Here is a 15,187-nt window from a genome sequence, read left to right on the forward strand (position 1 = left end):
GGGCTGCATAGGGGTTGGGGAAGAGGACAGAGTCCTCTGCGTCCCTGTTGGAAAGTAGAAGATTCTCCCAAACACATCCCCAGCTTCACCTTTCAAGTCCCCCCGCCACCTATATTAGCTGTAGGAACTCCTTAAGTAGGGAGGGGTATTCAGTGATGGTTGCTGTTGAGCAGTGCATTGAACATGCTGCCTTTAGCATTCACAGGCCATGCTGGCCAAGGAAGCAAGAAAGCAGGTCAGGGAAGGGATCAGAATCTCCTGTACGCCAGTGGAAACTGGGTTCTCTCACTGGGCCTCTGCTTGCAAGACCCCGTTTATTTTACCCAGTCCCAGGACACACACCATCCCTCAGGACTCCCCTCACCTCCAGGAGCTCTTCCGTGGCCACTTGCGCATCCAGCATTTTGCTGTAGGCATCGCAAATGTGCGTCACTTGCACAAATCCAGTGAGTCCATTAGGCAAACTGACCACTAACTCAAAGTCGTTAGACTCCTTCACACAGCCGAGCAGCAGCATCCCCTCACTCAGGGCCTGGAACAAAGAAAAAGTAGCACTCGGTGGATCTCAGCAAGCCACAGATTTACCGTGTCTAATGAGACTGAAAAATAAACCACTGAAAGTCAAGAAAAACTCAGCACCTTTTAACACCCAGACTCAGGCCACAAATCACTATCAGCACCTCCGTGAGTTACCAAGCCATTCAATAACCACTGCTGACATACTGCAATTAGAAGCAGACCTCTTAAAAGGTCAGTGGAAAGCAGCAAAAACCTTAGAAACAGGACTACAGCCCCTCCTACTGTCAGTGCTGGGAGAAGGAATGACTGATGGGGGCATAAGCTTCCCAGACTAGAGAAACCTGTCACACTCTTGCAGTAGGGTGTCCTACAGAACCTTCTACGGGGCAACCATGAAGGAAGCTGTATGTTCCACCTTCCAAATTGAATACAGAGGGCTTGTCTACACTACCGCTAAAGTCGGTACCTTACATTGCTCAGGGGTGTGAAAAAACCACCCGCCTGAGCAACATAAGTTTTATCAATTTAAAGTGCTGTCTGCACCGCACTATGTCGGCGGGAGACACTCTCCCACCAACAGAGCTTCTGCCTCTCATTGAGGTGGAGTAATTACATTGATGGGAAAGCACTCTCCCATCAACATAGGAGATGCACTACATGCTGCACCAATGTAGTGCGGTAGTGAAGACAAGCCCAGAGATTGTCAAACTGGATCAGAACCAAGCTCCATCTAGTCCAGTATCCCATCCCAGACAGAGGTCAGAACCAGATGCTTCAGAGGAAGACATAAGAATCACCAGAGTTGTGGGCAGACACAGGATGATCAGTCTTCCACATAGGGCTTGTCCTAATGCCTGAAGCACAAAGTTTAATATCTCTTCCCAAATTTTTGTCATCATTAATTATAACAATTCTGGATATTCTTGAGATCCATATACAGTAGAACCTCAGAGTTACGAACACCCAAGTTATGAACTGACTGGTCAACCACACATCTCATTTGGAACCAGAAGTACACAATCAGGCAGCAGCAGAGATGAAAAAAAGAACAAATATAGTACAGTACCGTGTTAAATGTAAACTTCTAAAAAAATAAATGAAAAGTTTAAAAAAAGATTTGACAAGGTAAGGAAACTGTTTCTGTACTTGTTTCATTTAAATTAAAATGGTTAAAAGCAGCATTTTTCTTTTGCATAGTAAAGTTTCAAAGCTCTATTAAGTCACTGTTCAGTTGCAAACTTTTGAAACAACCACCATAATGTTTTCTTCAGAGTTACAAACATTTCAGAGTTAGGAACAACCTCCACCCGAGGTGTTCATAGCTCTGAGATTCTACTGTAAATATCTAATCACTCGTTAAGTTCTTGGCTCCCATGACTTACTGTGGAAACGAATTCCACAGTTTAATCACATGATGTGTAAAAAAACTGTTTTCTTTCAGAGGTTTTGAATTTCCTGACTTAAATTGAGTGTCCCCTTGTTCTTGTGACAGGAGACAGTGAAACAGACACTCCTGATCTACCTTCTCCAGACCACTTTGTATTTTACATATCTTAACATGTTTGTCTTATTCAACTCCTTTCTAAGGTACGACTTAAAGCAAAGGAAGTGGAGTGATAGAGAGAACAGGTCATTAAGGGTTAAACATGTGCATGTGGGGAGGGATGGAATAGCAGCCACAGAACTGAGAGCTGGACAATAGCTCCTGTTCAAAATCACGAAGTGTGCAGCAGATGGAGGGGGGGAAAAAGTGACTATGGCCAATTTGATAGCAAGGAAACCAAGAGAGATACAGACTCAGCAGGACTCAGAAGCATTCAGCTCAGTAGTGCAATTCTCCGTGGAGATTAATTTGATTGTATACAGCCTTTCTTAATGATCAGAACTTTATTGCAGTTAGTGTCACTTTTTGCAGCAGTTAATTCTGCATCCTGCGACAGTTCTAAGTGTTAATGCTTTGCCTTCATTAGCTTGCGGAAGACCCGGAGAAGATGTGCAATTTCTTACATGTCATTGAACTCCTTCTTGCCAGTGAAGGAGAGGCTGTAAAAAGGAGCCCAGCCCTCCCTTACCTAATGATTGGTGGTTCTGAGATAGGCCCAGGAATAAGGAACCTCATAGCTGCACTAGACCCAATGGAGGTCAAAATACACAAATCATAGAATAATAGAAATGTAGAACTGGAAGGGACCTTGATAATTCACATAGTACAGCCCTTTGCACTGAGGCAGAACTAAGTATTATCTTCTAGATCATTCCTGGCAGGTATTTGTCTAACCTGTTCTTAAAAAATCTCCAGTGATGGAGATTCCACTGCCTCCCTAGGTAATTTGTTCCAGTGCTTCAGTACCCTGACAGTCAGGAAGTTTTCCCTAATATCTAACCCAAATCTCCCCTGTTGCAATTTAAGCCCATTACTTCTTATCCCATGCTCAGTGGATAAAGAGAACAATTTATCACCCTCCTCTTCATAACAACCTTTTAGATACTTGAAGACTTATCTGAACACTCATCCACAAACCTCAACCGTGAGAAGTTCAAAATCCTTGGCATTAGCTTTAATGACTTCCTTTTTCTCTGCCTTGAGCTTTTTCCGCTTTCCTTGATCTTCTTGGATTCTCTTCCTTTTCTGGGATCCTTCTTCATTATGAGTCTAAGGCAGATTTTAAAGGATGGGGGGGAGGGAGACAAGAGAATTGGAAGAGATAACTGTTGTGCTCCATGAAAGAAGAGCAAAATTATCAGTCATCCCAGATTAGGGGGAAATGCTAGAGTTAGGGAAGGAAATTCTATTGCAAACCTTTATGTTCAGTCATATATAGGTCTCTCAGAATTTCTCCCTTTGGGCTGAAACTTAACATACCTGGTTAAAGAATGAATACGTTTGACCAGTTTGAGCAAAAACGTTCAACGGCTTTTGAGTTAAAACAAGCAGAAAAAGACATTTCCTCTCCTTCTTCCTTCAGGGAAAAAAAAAACAACCACCAGCTCCTTTGAGCCTTCATTTGCAGAGAAAACTCAGGAGTGACTGAGGGCATGTCTACATTTAAAACGCTGCATGGGAACAGCTGGATCAGTGCAGCTGTAGCGTTTTAATGAAGATGTTCTACACCAACGGGATAGAGCTCTCCATTGGCACAGTTAATCCAGCTCTCCGAGAAGCTCTCCCACCAACATAGCGCTCTCCACAGGGGATTAGGTCCGTGTAACTACATTGCTATGGGGTGTAGATTTTTCACACTCCTGAGCAATGTAGTTATATCAATATAGGTCTATAGTGTAGACCACAACCAAACCTTAAAACCACAAATTAGCCTTGACATAGACCCTGATTCATCAGAGCACTTAAGGAGGTTCTTAACTTTCAGCACAGGAGCAGTCTAAGGACATGTTTTAAGTGTCTTGTTGGATCAGTGCCCGAGCCCTCAGTGAGGCAGCTCTGCATTGCTAAGTCTGAAACAATTTGTTTAGAAATAGCAAAGCAACTGATATATTAAAATGGGGGGGGGGGGGTAGAAGAGGAGGTCATTCATCCTGTTCTTTTAGGCACAGAAACATGAAACAAGAAAAACATATCAGATCAAATTAACCTCAGCATAGCGCCACTGAATTCAGTGTCCTTACACCAGTGTTGGATTTGGCCCACATCTCTCTAGAAGCTCTTACCTCTAAAAGCAGATCACATGCAATCAGACACCACTGAGATATTTCAAAGTTAAACCCTGATCAATTTCTAAGGTGCCACAAGTACTCCTTTTCTGGTTGCTTAATGGTTTGCCATCACATTCACCCAGAGTCAGACATCTGTCAAAAGTCATGAAAATCATGGATTCCATGATGAAGATCAGTCACAAGTACTAAAATGAATGTTGGGGTTCAATCCTGCAGCTCTCACTCAGACAAAGCTGTCATGGCCAATGGGAGTAAGACCTACAGAATTAGGTCTTTACGCTAATTGGCAGTGGAATGGCTCTCAGAGAGTTTCATCCATCATGTGCACACAACTCACATTAAATAAGTTATCCTGCTCTATTGGTCGCCTGGGTGCTTTTCCCTCTGAAGGTTTTTTCTGGGTGCCACCTCGAGGGAAGTTTTCTTCCATGGATGCCATGTTTGCATTTCTATGGGGGAAGCAAAAACACAGGAGTGAAATCTGCAGTTGTTGTGACATCAGAGTTTAAGTGACAGGAGAAGGAATTATCTTGGAAACTAAACAAAGATTCCTTTGGCTTTTTTAGTAAATGACAAAAATTAAATAAATAAATATTGAATGCATCTAGAGGCTTAGAAGACAAAATATAGGCCTCTGAGAACACTTCAATGTACTTGAAAATGACAGTTATACACGTATTAGAGACAAAAGGTGCGTGAGATATCTTTTATTAGACCAACTACTGCTGGTGAAGGAGACAAGCTTCCGATCTTACAGAGCTCTTTTTCAGGTTATACACATATATCAGTCACCAGAACTTTTCACTAGGATCCCACTCACAAACATTACCATATCAGTCTTCAGTGACAACTGAGAACCTGGTATACCTGATGCTTTAAAACTTAGAAACTCGTTGAGGAGATTCCTAATAAAGGAATCATCTGCACACTTGTGTGCAACAGGTGAAGCAGAATCTCCACAGATGAGTAACAGTACATGCCTTCAGACATATTGCCTGGGGCAGTGATCTTGTCAGGTCTCACAACCCTAAGCTGTCAGGGCTGGTTTACGCTACAGAGCCTTGGCCAGCACAGCTATGCCAGAAGAGCCTCCCTACTGTAGTAACAGCATTGCCAGCAGGAGTAGCTCTTCTACTGACAGAGCTACACCCCCACCCCCAAACAACATGAGCTGAGCCAGCAGAAGCACTCTTTTGGAGGCTCAGATGCATCTATGGAGGTGGCCAGCATAACTACATTGGACAGATGGCGTCATTTTTCGCACCCCTAACTGACATAGCTATACCAACAAAACTTTGTAGTGTAGGCCAGGGCTCAAACTAGCAGTACCACAGTGGCTGCAGGAATTGGTGTTGACACATCAGTGGATGCGTGGGTGTAACTAACCCTTTTGAGTCAGTACTGAACCCGCATTTTAGCATTTTGTTGGGGGCCACTGGCTGCCAGTCATGTCATTTTTTAGATAAAACAGAGGTCCGGACCACTTGTGGTCAATTAAGATGCCACACCTCTTCCCTTTGCACATGCATAAAGGCTGTCACACAGTATCATAGACACACTACACATTAAGTCATTATATTTTACATAGACACACCCCCAACATCACCCCTGCTGCTTCAGCTGTATACAGTAACCCTCTTTACCGCCTGTCTAAACTGTTGTGAGGTGCTGTTATGCACCATTTCAATAGTTCCCCACCCCCGTGTATTTCAAGGGCAGCAGATGCTACTGGTGAAAGGATATAATCAAGTAAACTGCTGTACTAATAAAAGCTAAATTCCCTTTAAGACAGAGAAACTAATCTAAAGTATATTACACTCCAGGCAAACAGAAAAACAGGTCAGTGGGAGCCAGTGCAAAAGGGAATAAACTGTTCTCTGGGCCACAGAACTGGGAGACCCCCCGCCGCCCACCCCACCCTATTATGAGAATCGTTCGTCCCCAGCCCCGCGGGGAAACCAGCTCCCAAAGCCAGGGGATCGCAGCCAGCGACCCGCCCGGCCGGGGGCTCAGTCCCCTCCCAGCCTCCAGGAGGGGCCCCAATGCATGTGCTCCCCGCCTCGGCCAAGGCCAGCGGCGCTGAACTCCGCGGCTGGCAGGGGAGAAGGAGCCAGAGGGATCCTGCCCAGGGACTCCCCTGCTGGGGGCTGCGCGGCAGGGTCCCTTCTTCCCTCCCCCCCGCCGGAGCCGGGCCCTGGGGCGGTCCCCTTCGCTCCGTGCTGGGCCACGGGGCTGGAGCCGGGGGAGGTTCCCTGGCCAGACTCCCCTCACCTCGCTCAGCAGCACATGCGGGACACCGTCGCCATGACCCGGAAGCACTACCCGGGAGCACAAGGTCAAGCGGAAACCTCTCGATCACCAGGGCAAGAGCGGCCAGAGACGCATAGTAACCATCAGGCCAATCCAAGGGGAGGGGGAGGAGCATCGGCTGATGGGCATCTTCCAAAGCCAATCCGCAATCCTCACTCTACGTTCTCTCCTACCGTGAGGACCGTGTGGTCCAATCATGCGAGACATGTCTGCGCGGAGGCGGGATTTCCCGGCGCCATCTTGCCTGTGGACTTGGAGTCGGCGAAGGGCACCGAGCGGCTGCTGCAGGGGAGCGCGCGGCAGGTGGGGGCGGTTCCGGGCCGCGGTCTCTGCGCGCGTGACGAGCCCGGGGCAGGCGCCGCGAACGCCTCTCCCCAGCGGGTGGGCGGCCCCGGGGCGGTTCGATGACCGGGGCGGCCCGGAGCGGGGAGGGGCGGCGGCGGCCGCCTAGGGAGCCCGGTGCCGGACCGCGGGGGGCTGCTGTGACCCCTTGTCTCGGGCGCGATTCCCATCGGGGCTGCCCAGGCTCCCTCTGCCGCCCGGCCACAGGAGCGGATGCCCCCGGACTGCGCAGCAGCGGGTCTCGCTCCGCTTTGTAGCCGGCCTCGCAGACCCCCCCACCCCCGCCCCAGCCCTTGTCCGACCCTCGCCAACCCCCCCCCCCCCCCTTCCCCCGGGGCTGGGCAGCCCTGGACTGGCGCCGCCGGCCGAAGGAGACTGGCTGGAAGTGGGGCTGACCGGGGACCCAGCTCTGTGTCTGGGGGCGGGTTGCCCTTTCCCGACCTCTCTCCCGGTCCCTGCCTCACTGGGTAGCTGAAGGCCGAGATCCGTTTGGCTCTTGCTGCTGTGGAAAGGAAACTGACTCAACGAAGCTGCCCCGAAAGCGTTTGTAGGTGCCTCGTGGAGCTGGGTCTGGATTCTCCTGGCAGCCCAGCCTTGTAGCTGTGCTGTCCCCTTTCCCTGAGAATAACCCACGGTCCAGTGTCGATCAACAGCGCTTTCCGCAAGGTCGGAACTGAGGAGGTGAAATTCCTCCCATTTACATTCGTGTTTGATTTATAGGGACTTGTAGATACCATCAGTCTCGTGCCAGGGACTGGGAAATGGGCTTCATGTTGCACCTGGGATGGAATGAGTTGAGAAAGTGAAGTTGTGGGTGCACCTGGCTTTTTGGCGCAGCTGGCGGCAACACCTGGCCTGGGTGATGACGAAACCTGGGGGAGTGTGGTGCAGCAGAACTGGCTAAGGAGGGCACCTGGAATTGTCCGAGAAGCAGAACCTACCTATTAATATCTTAGTTCCAAATGATCTACAAACCATCCGACATAGTAACTCTGTCTAGGACCTTTTAACAATAGTGACTGTTGGTGTAAGATCCCCTATGAAAGGGAAAGGATGGGAAGAATGATGATCCTGCCTTTTCAAAGCTCTGCTGAGTTGGAGACCCTTATCCTTAGTCTGTAAAGCTACTGTAAATGCATTTTGGGAGCTCGCTGAAAGTTAGAGTTCTCCACTGCTGCATACCAAAAACTGGAGAAGGTCCGGGTTTACACCAGAGATGTAGATTAGGAACAGAATGATGCATCGGCTGTCTTGATAGAGATGGAATCTGGTGATGAAGTTCTTCTGTTAGTAGCAGTAGATGAGAAGAGGCACTTATTGACAGTGATAATGGAGTGACTTCATCTGGTGAACCACTAAAATTATGTGGCAAGTTTGCACTGGGCTGAACCGTAGTGTAAACACCAAACGTTTGTCCTGGGAAAAACTTAGAATTCCTAGACTAATACTCTACAGTAATATTGAGTTAACTGAAGTTAGTGCAGGATCACTAACCCATGCTTATTCATGGGCAGGGACCAATAAAATGTGGTGGGATATTTCACTAATCTGGTAAACTAATTTGTGGGATTGCTAGTCTGTAAACAGGAGGCATTTAGAACTGAAATAGCAGAGGTTTATCTTGGGTAGGGATTGTGGTGCATTGCTTTTTCAGTGAATCTGTGGCCAAGAATGTCAGTTTTTTCACGAACTCTGAGAAATCTTCATTTTCAAAAATAGGGAGAATGTAAATGTACATCTAAAAATTCAACCCAGAGGACTTCAAAAATCATAACCATGTAGCACAGATCTCTTGGTTTTCCCTTTCAGACATCTACAAAAACCCTCGGTATTTATCAGAGGGGTAACCGTGTTAGTCTGTAGCCATAAAAACAACGAGGAGTTAGTCTTTAAGGTGCCACTTGCTGTTTTTGTGGATACAGACTAACAAATTTATTTGGGCATAAGCTTTCGTGGGTAAAACCCCCACTTCTACAGATCTGAAGTGGGTTTTTTACCCACGAAAGCTTATGCCCAAATAAATGTGTTAGTCTTTAAGGTGCCCCTGGACTCCTCATTGTCCTCATTATTTACTAATTTGCCTTTATTTGCTTTCATATAGCTACCTATATCTCTGCCTTGAATCAGTTCCTTTCTTTTTCCAGATAGAGCAATCCTAAGTGCACTGGAATCTACTTGCGTTACGTATATCCAAGGCCTGTTAAATATCATTAATTAAATTTTCAATAGCTGGCACTGGCAGCCCCAAATGTAAAACCTGCTGAGGCAGCACTCGAAGTAATCGTTGCACTAGTCACCTGCTGAACTATCCAGCAGATACACCTGAATGTACACATACTAACTTGTCCTTCATTGCATCTAGGACCAGCAACCATGGCAGGACATGACTCTGGAACACAGCACAAGTTCACTGGTTTTCAGAAATACTTCAATTCCTACACCATAACAGGCAGAAGGAATGTATGTACTAGTTAACTTGCCCTTAACAGTCACGCTTCAAGGGTGCTTTATAAGGCATCTAAGTTTAATTTTCTTTTTTCTTTCTAGTATGTAATAGCTACATATGCAAGCATTGCCATGATCATCTTATATTTCAAGCTAAGGCCTAAAAAACAAAGTCCAGCAGTGACGGAAAAATAGTGGTAAGTGGCTGGTTTTTTATAGCACCCAAAAGAAATTCAGTCCCTACCCTCCCCTAGCAAGTAGGGGTGATGGCAGATGGGGAGAAGATGGAGTGAGAGAGGCTATTAATGTAACCAGGTGATGATCACATGGTTCCCAAGCTTAGGCATGTGCATATCCTGTGGTTTAATTAAAGTTTAAAATTAATTCTTTAAAAATTGAGTCACTTATTGTGGACATTGTGAAAGAGGTAAGTTTTTGAAAGGATTTAAATGAGGTGGCGTGTTGGCAGTCCCGAATGGAATGCATTGCTAAAAGGACCCTGTTGGCTTAAAGACATATTTAAAATTCTTCTCTTACTGCTGACTCCAAGAATGATTGATTAAAATAGGGAATTTTCAATCTAACTTCACTGCCTAGGCTATGTGCCTCCAGCCCAGGGGTGGCCAACCTGTCGCTCTGGAGCCACACGTGGCTCCTCAGAAGTTAATATGTGGCCCTTTGTGTAGCCACCAACTCTGGGGCTGGAGCTACAGGCGCCAACTTTCCAATGTGCCAGGGGTGCTCAACCCCTGGCTCTGCCACAGGCCCTTCCCCCACTCCACCCCTTCCCGTGCCCTCCCCTGAGCCTGCCATGCCCCGTGCCCCTCGTGCTTCCTGCATGCCAGAAAACAGCTGATCCGGAGGTGTGTGGAGGGAGGGGGAGGCGCTGATCAGCTGGACCGTGGGGGGGAGGCACGGGGTGGGGGGGAGCGCATGGGGGGCTGCTGATGTATTACTGTGGCTCTTTGGCAATGTACATTGATAAATTCTGGCTCCTTCTCAGGCTGGCCACGCCTACTCTAGCCATTTCAGCTTAGAGCTTGTAAAAAAAACTAGTTTCACTTTGGTTTAGTCACTCTTACCAATTCTGCAATCAGGCTGACTTGTATTATCAAAACTGTAACATGTTTGGATTGCAAACAAACATTTCTCTGTAGTGTTTTTAAACAGTACTGGAGTAAAAAAAATCTCACATTTCTATTGGTCTTGAATTATATAAGTGGTGCTACCAGCCTCACGTTAAGGTTGCCTAACACTTCCCATAGAAAGAGCCTGTTTTTAGTTGCTTGTAACTTTGCCATACTGTTTGGGGTGAAATTTTTCATGCTAGGTGTCTGCCTCAAACTTAATTATTTTTTTTAAACTTCAGCCAAAATAGTACAGCAATTTTCTTGAACGAGGTGAAGGGAAAATGTATTTTCCTCAGGGTTTGTTTTTGTTTTGTTTTTTAAATAATTTCTGGCAACCTTTTCTTAGAATAGCGCTTACACCCCACATGTTTTAGAGCAGTGACTTGAAACTTGGCAGGGAGGTGGCCGTTGTGTCAGGAATATGCTTTCTGTCATCCCTGTGAAAATGTGCCTTTGGAAAAATTGCAGTTTGCACATGCTCAGTAGAGACTTCTTAGACTTCAGCACTAAATTGCCCAAAGTCTTTCAGCACTAGGCATGCCCCAGCTTGGAGCTAAGCAGGACTGTCTCCCTGCAATTGCAGCCCTGGGCTGCTGTGGGCCAGGCTGGTTCTGGACACCTAAACTGAGAACAGGGAACCTTTGGTCTCAAAGATGCCACTGCCGGGCCCAAGTAGCCTGGAGGAAGATGCTGCCTGATTCGAATGCAGAAGGCAAAGTGGGACTAGAGGCTGGTTGGAATGGGAGAGGGGGACCTAGGCAAGAAGATGGGGACAGAATCGGGGGGCAGGGGAAACTAGGTATGGGGAGAGGGAAGACAGATCTGATGAGCTGGGGTACAGGCAGAGAACCACGACTGGCTGGGCAGACAAACCAAGATGGGAGGTCCAGAGGGGTGAAACTAGGACTTACTGGGCAAGGAGACTGGGACAAAAGACCTGAGGAGTGGGCCTGGTGCTGGCTAGGTGTGGAGAATGGGACCAGGATGAGGAGCCAGCACACACCCCTCCAGAGCCTTGAAGGGAACCCAAGATTCCTGAGTCTCACCATTCTCCTGCTGTCACCAAATATCTGAAACCCCCAGGCCAAGTCTCATCCCCCTCTAGTGCTGGTCACACAGAGGATGACAACCTCCTACTGCTATCAGTTACTCAGTTAGCTGAAGTAGCAGAAGTCCGTGCAGTGGTGATGAACCCTGCTGATGAACCATGTGAGTGTTAATTTGATGCTACATGATGGCATTTCTGTGTTTTTCAGTTTGCTTTTTAAAAAACATAAGACACTACACTAAAAGAACATTGAAGTTGCAAAAGTCAAGTACTCAAAATTAGGAAATGCCCGAACTAAGATTGCCTGTACAACCTTAATTTGGCCTCATGTTATGTTACCATTTAATTACATGATATCGTCTTTTCTCCCCCGCAGGACCCCTGTCTCATTCATTGCACAGAATGGATGTTAGTCACTTAACAAAATAGCAGCTCGTTAGGTGAGCACTGTTTATTCTTGACCCTGAAAGAGGCAGAGGAAATGTGGTGCATTCTAACGCACAGGTGCAAGTGGGTTGATTTAAGGTTGCACAGGTAACCCTAATTCTGGCATTTCCTAATCTTGAGTGCTTGGCTTGGTAATGCAATGTTTTAACTTAACTCAGAGCGAGTTATCTGTTTCTCAGCCATAATGAGAAAATTAATTGTCTGATAGCCTTTTAAAAACCATAAATTTGAGGCCAAATTTGATATGAACTCTTTAAATGTGCTATGCAGTAATAGGAGTACTTAACTGCTGAATAAAACCATCACTTAACATATGAACATAGTTTGACTTACTGAGCACATTTATCAAGACAAACTCTTGTATTCATGCAAAGCACTGTCCAGTCTGGATTATGGAAAACCTAGTCCTTTAAAGAGAACTATCATGAAAAAGCTAGACTTGAAAACTTTGGCCTTAGTACATACAATACTTGAAAAGATCTAGATGTAGAAATGGATTTGTGAAGTAGGGTTTAGGGATATCGTGCTCAGCTGTCCACTGCATGACTGGCATTCTCTGCTCAAGACACATTGCAGGACATTCTTCTTAAAGTTGCTTACCTTAACATGTTTTTTTTGTGGGGGGGGGGAAGAAGGAACTACCTATATCCAAGCTAGTAGCACTGAGCAACATTTGCTTGTTTGAAAGTTATGATATTAATCTAAATCTTTTCTCTTTGCAGGTTGCTGGTATGTGTGTTAGTGTTGGACCTCATATTGCAATGGAAACAGGAGTTGATGTACTATTATGTACAATTCAATAAAACAAACAAAATATCATTGTTCAATTATTTAATAGCAAAAATATAAGGTTGTATAAACTGGAGATGCAGTGACTTTTTTCAACTCTTGAAACTATACTACTGTCCTGGTGGAGGTAAAGTGCTCTTGAACTATCACATTTGTATAAACATAAGGCTGATTCTTCATAGTTGAGTGAAAGAAGAATAATTAAAACCATCATAAAATGTGTCCTTAACACCAGTAGTAACTCACTCATGACAGAATGTAAAGGTATTTAATAGAGCTTCAAAGGCTCTCTTGCTGACAAGTGGTGGAAGCAGGTCCTTAAAATTATTTTATGAAAACAAGTTTAGTGTTTGACATACTTTAGCCTTGATAGACTTGACTCTCTTACCCTGTCAGACAGCTTTCCTCTCTGTGTTAAAGGTGTTCAGAAATTCCAACTTACATAATTCTAGTTTCTCCATGTTTTACTGCCTGAGTATATTGTGAGGTCCTGATTACTCTGCTTCTCTAGTCACCCAAGGACAAGCTGGCTAGTTCTAACCATCTGTAGCTTGCTCTGGCTACTCTCTTCAGAGCTGGTTGCTCAGTTCTTCTTTAAGGCCATTCTGCATTGCATTAGGGCCTCCCTTGTGGGGGTGGGTAGGTAACTGCCTAACCATGGAAACAGGAAATCTACAGCAGGTGCTTGGCAGCTCTAAGGATGGCATCCAAAATCAGGAATCTGCCAGGAGCCAAACTAAGGACTGCAACTCCATTTAAGAACTGCCCCTTCAACATCATCCTGGGGGCTAAAGTAGACCTAGTGCCATTGCTCTCACCTCCAGCATCACTGATTGAGTGGATTGCTTTGTTTCCCCACCTCAGTCTCACATTAGTTGTGATTCATTTTCACTATTGCTAACTCCAAGATTTCCAAAATTGTAAGTTAACCAGAAGTTTCATGGGAGCATTTTAAAACTCCATGGTGTTTTAATCAAACATTTAAGATGTTTGGACTGTCTTGATAATTTAACCTGTAGGGAGAACCTACCTTCCCCTTGATGGGTGAGCATTTGAGGGTCAAAATTCAGTTTAAATGCACTCAAAAATGTAAGTCACCTCTCTTCCCCACCTTGGAGGAACATTTACCTTTTCCTAGCCTCTGGGATGGGGGATGCTACCTTTCTCCATTTTCCCATTCACTATCTTCTCTCTCTCTACAATACTCAAACTCAATCTCCTAGGCCAAATTCATCTCCCATTTCCCTTCACTGCCATGCTCTGGCTGTACATTCTTGGCTGCCTCATTAGTTCTCTCCTGTCCTTATCCCTTCCTCCCATGCTACCTCTACTCTTTCATGTTCCCCAGCCCTGCCCCTTGCTGCATTGTCATCAGGAGGGAATGAACCTGTGACACTGGTGCGAAACACCTGAGCCTCTTGCCTGAGCTAAGACTCAGTGGTTCAGAAATCTGCAAGTGTTATGTCCTCAGCCACCATTAGAGGGAGACAGAGCACCACAATTACAACTGCAAGCAATATCCCACCTTCAAATGTTTAACAAACCAAATTATAAAGATTTATGGCCTTGCTGCTGTAAATACATAAATTATGCATAAGGCTTTTTCCATCTAGGATAAAGGTGTAAAACTGAAATTTTTAGGCAAAGCTGGTTTTAAGATAAGTGAATAAAAAAAAGTAAAAATTTTCAAAAAGTGAAAAGATGTTTCTCAACCATAATGAGAAAATGAATTAGCTGACCACAACCCACGCCCCCCAAAATTTACCTGGAACACAGGATTAAGGAAAAAAATCAGGACAAGTGTTTTGCAAAAGTTGGGTGGGAAGGTAGCAGGGCTCATAGAATGAAAACTGGTTTCTGTTCTTAATTATGAAGCAATTACAACTCCACAATGTGTGAATTCTAGAAATAATGGTAATGAGCCAAAATTTTGCCACCAAAACTCACATAGCTTACCTGTTGTGTGTGGAAGAGGTGTCGCTTTTGGGGGGGTGGGGGGGGAAGTAGGGGGGAGTCTCCTCTGCAGTATCCTCCCTGTCCGTTCCTTTTCAAGCTTTCCTACTATTTTATAAAATGAGGGTGAAAACAAAATGGAAGAGTCTGGATATGGTAGTAGGGGAGTGGATTGGGGAGGAATGGGCTAAGTGGATTTTAGGGCTCTGGGGGATAGAAAGAAAAAGGGCAATTTGAAAAGGGGAAGTGAGAAAAGATTATTAGAATTAAGAAGATCGCGCTCTTGCTTCACACTAGTCCACTCACCCATTTTCTCCAAACCTCTCCCCTCATTTCCACACATTTTGAATCCAACCAATTTATTCTCTCTCCTCCCACGACTTTTTGCTTGTCAAGTAGGGACATTACAACCATATTGTACATAACTGATGTCAGAGAAAGGGTTAAGGTGGCTTTTTTTTTTTTTGGATGTGTAGGGAGAATTGTCTACCGTCTAAACTGTTGGGTTTCATGCACAATTTTCTCTTATTTG

At 45.5% G+C, this 15,187-nt stretch overlaps 2 protein-coding genes across 7 annotated transcripts in view; one reads left to right on the forward strand and one right to left on the reverse strand.

The window, feature by feature from the left end:
• Nucleotides 1-6,595, reverse strand: part of PDCD11 (programmed cell death 11) — a 45,554-nt gene extending 38,959 nt beyond the window's left edge. For 2 of the 4 annotated variants that reach the window (XM_043552204.1, XM_037905766.2), the window contains exons 1-3: nucleotides 6,463-6,583; nucleotides 4,529-4,640; nucleotides 365-532 (exon numbers count right to left, since the gene is read on the reverse strand). In XM_043552204.1, coding sequence (XP_043408139.1) covers nucleotides 365-532; nucleotides 4,529-4,630 — 270 coding nt within the window. In that variant the 5' untranslated portion in view covers nucleotides 4,631-4,640; nucleotides 6,463-6,583. Of the gene's footprint in view, nucleotides 1-364; nucleotides 533-3,040; nucleotides 3,173-4,528; nucleotides 4,641-6,462 lie in introns of all 4 variants that reach the window. The other 2 variants (XM_037905765.2, XM_037905764.2) reach the window with 2 other exon arrangements.
• Nucleotides 6,596-6,652: 57 nt separating this feature from the next.
• Nucleotides 6,653-12,732, forward strand: ATP5MK (ATP synthase membrane subunit k). Of its 3 annotated transcripts, XR_005226322.2 has the most exons (5): nucleotides 6,653-6,804; nucleotides 9,206-9,303; nucleotides 9,391-9,485; nucleotides 11,843-11,906; nucleotides 12,636-12,732. XR_005226322.2 is itself a non-coding variant. In XM_037905770.2 (4 exons), exons 2-3 carry the CDS (start codon nucleotides 9,217-9,219, stop codon nucleotides 9,481-9,483), a joined length of 180 nt encoding a protein of 59 aa, XP_037761698.1. In that variant the 5' UTR covers nucleotides 6,654-6,804; nucleotides 9,206-9,216; the 3' UTR covers nucleotides 9,484-9,485; nucleotides 12,636-12,732. The 3 variants fall into 3 exon arrangements, 2 of the variants coding, with proteins under 2 accessions (XP_037761698.1, XP_037761699.1); XM_037905770.2 differs by lacking the exon at nucleotides 11,843-11,906 and having other exon boundaries at nucleotides 6,654-6,804; XM_037905771.2 differs by lacking the exons at nucleotides 6,653-6,804; nucleotides 11,843-11,906 and adding an exon at nucleotides 7,211-7,509.
• The last annotated feature ends 2,455 nt before the right edge of the window (nucleotides 12,733-15,187 follow it).

Source organism: Chelonia mydas, chromosome 7, assembly GCF_015237465.2.
Source record: "Chelonia mydas isolate rCheMyd1 chromosome 7, rCheMyd1.pri.v2, whole genome shotgun sequence".
NCBI classification, from domain to species: Eukaryota; Metazoa; Chordata; order Testudines; family Cheloniidae; genus Chelonia; species Chelonia mydas.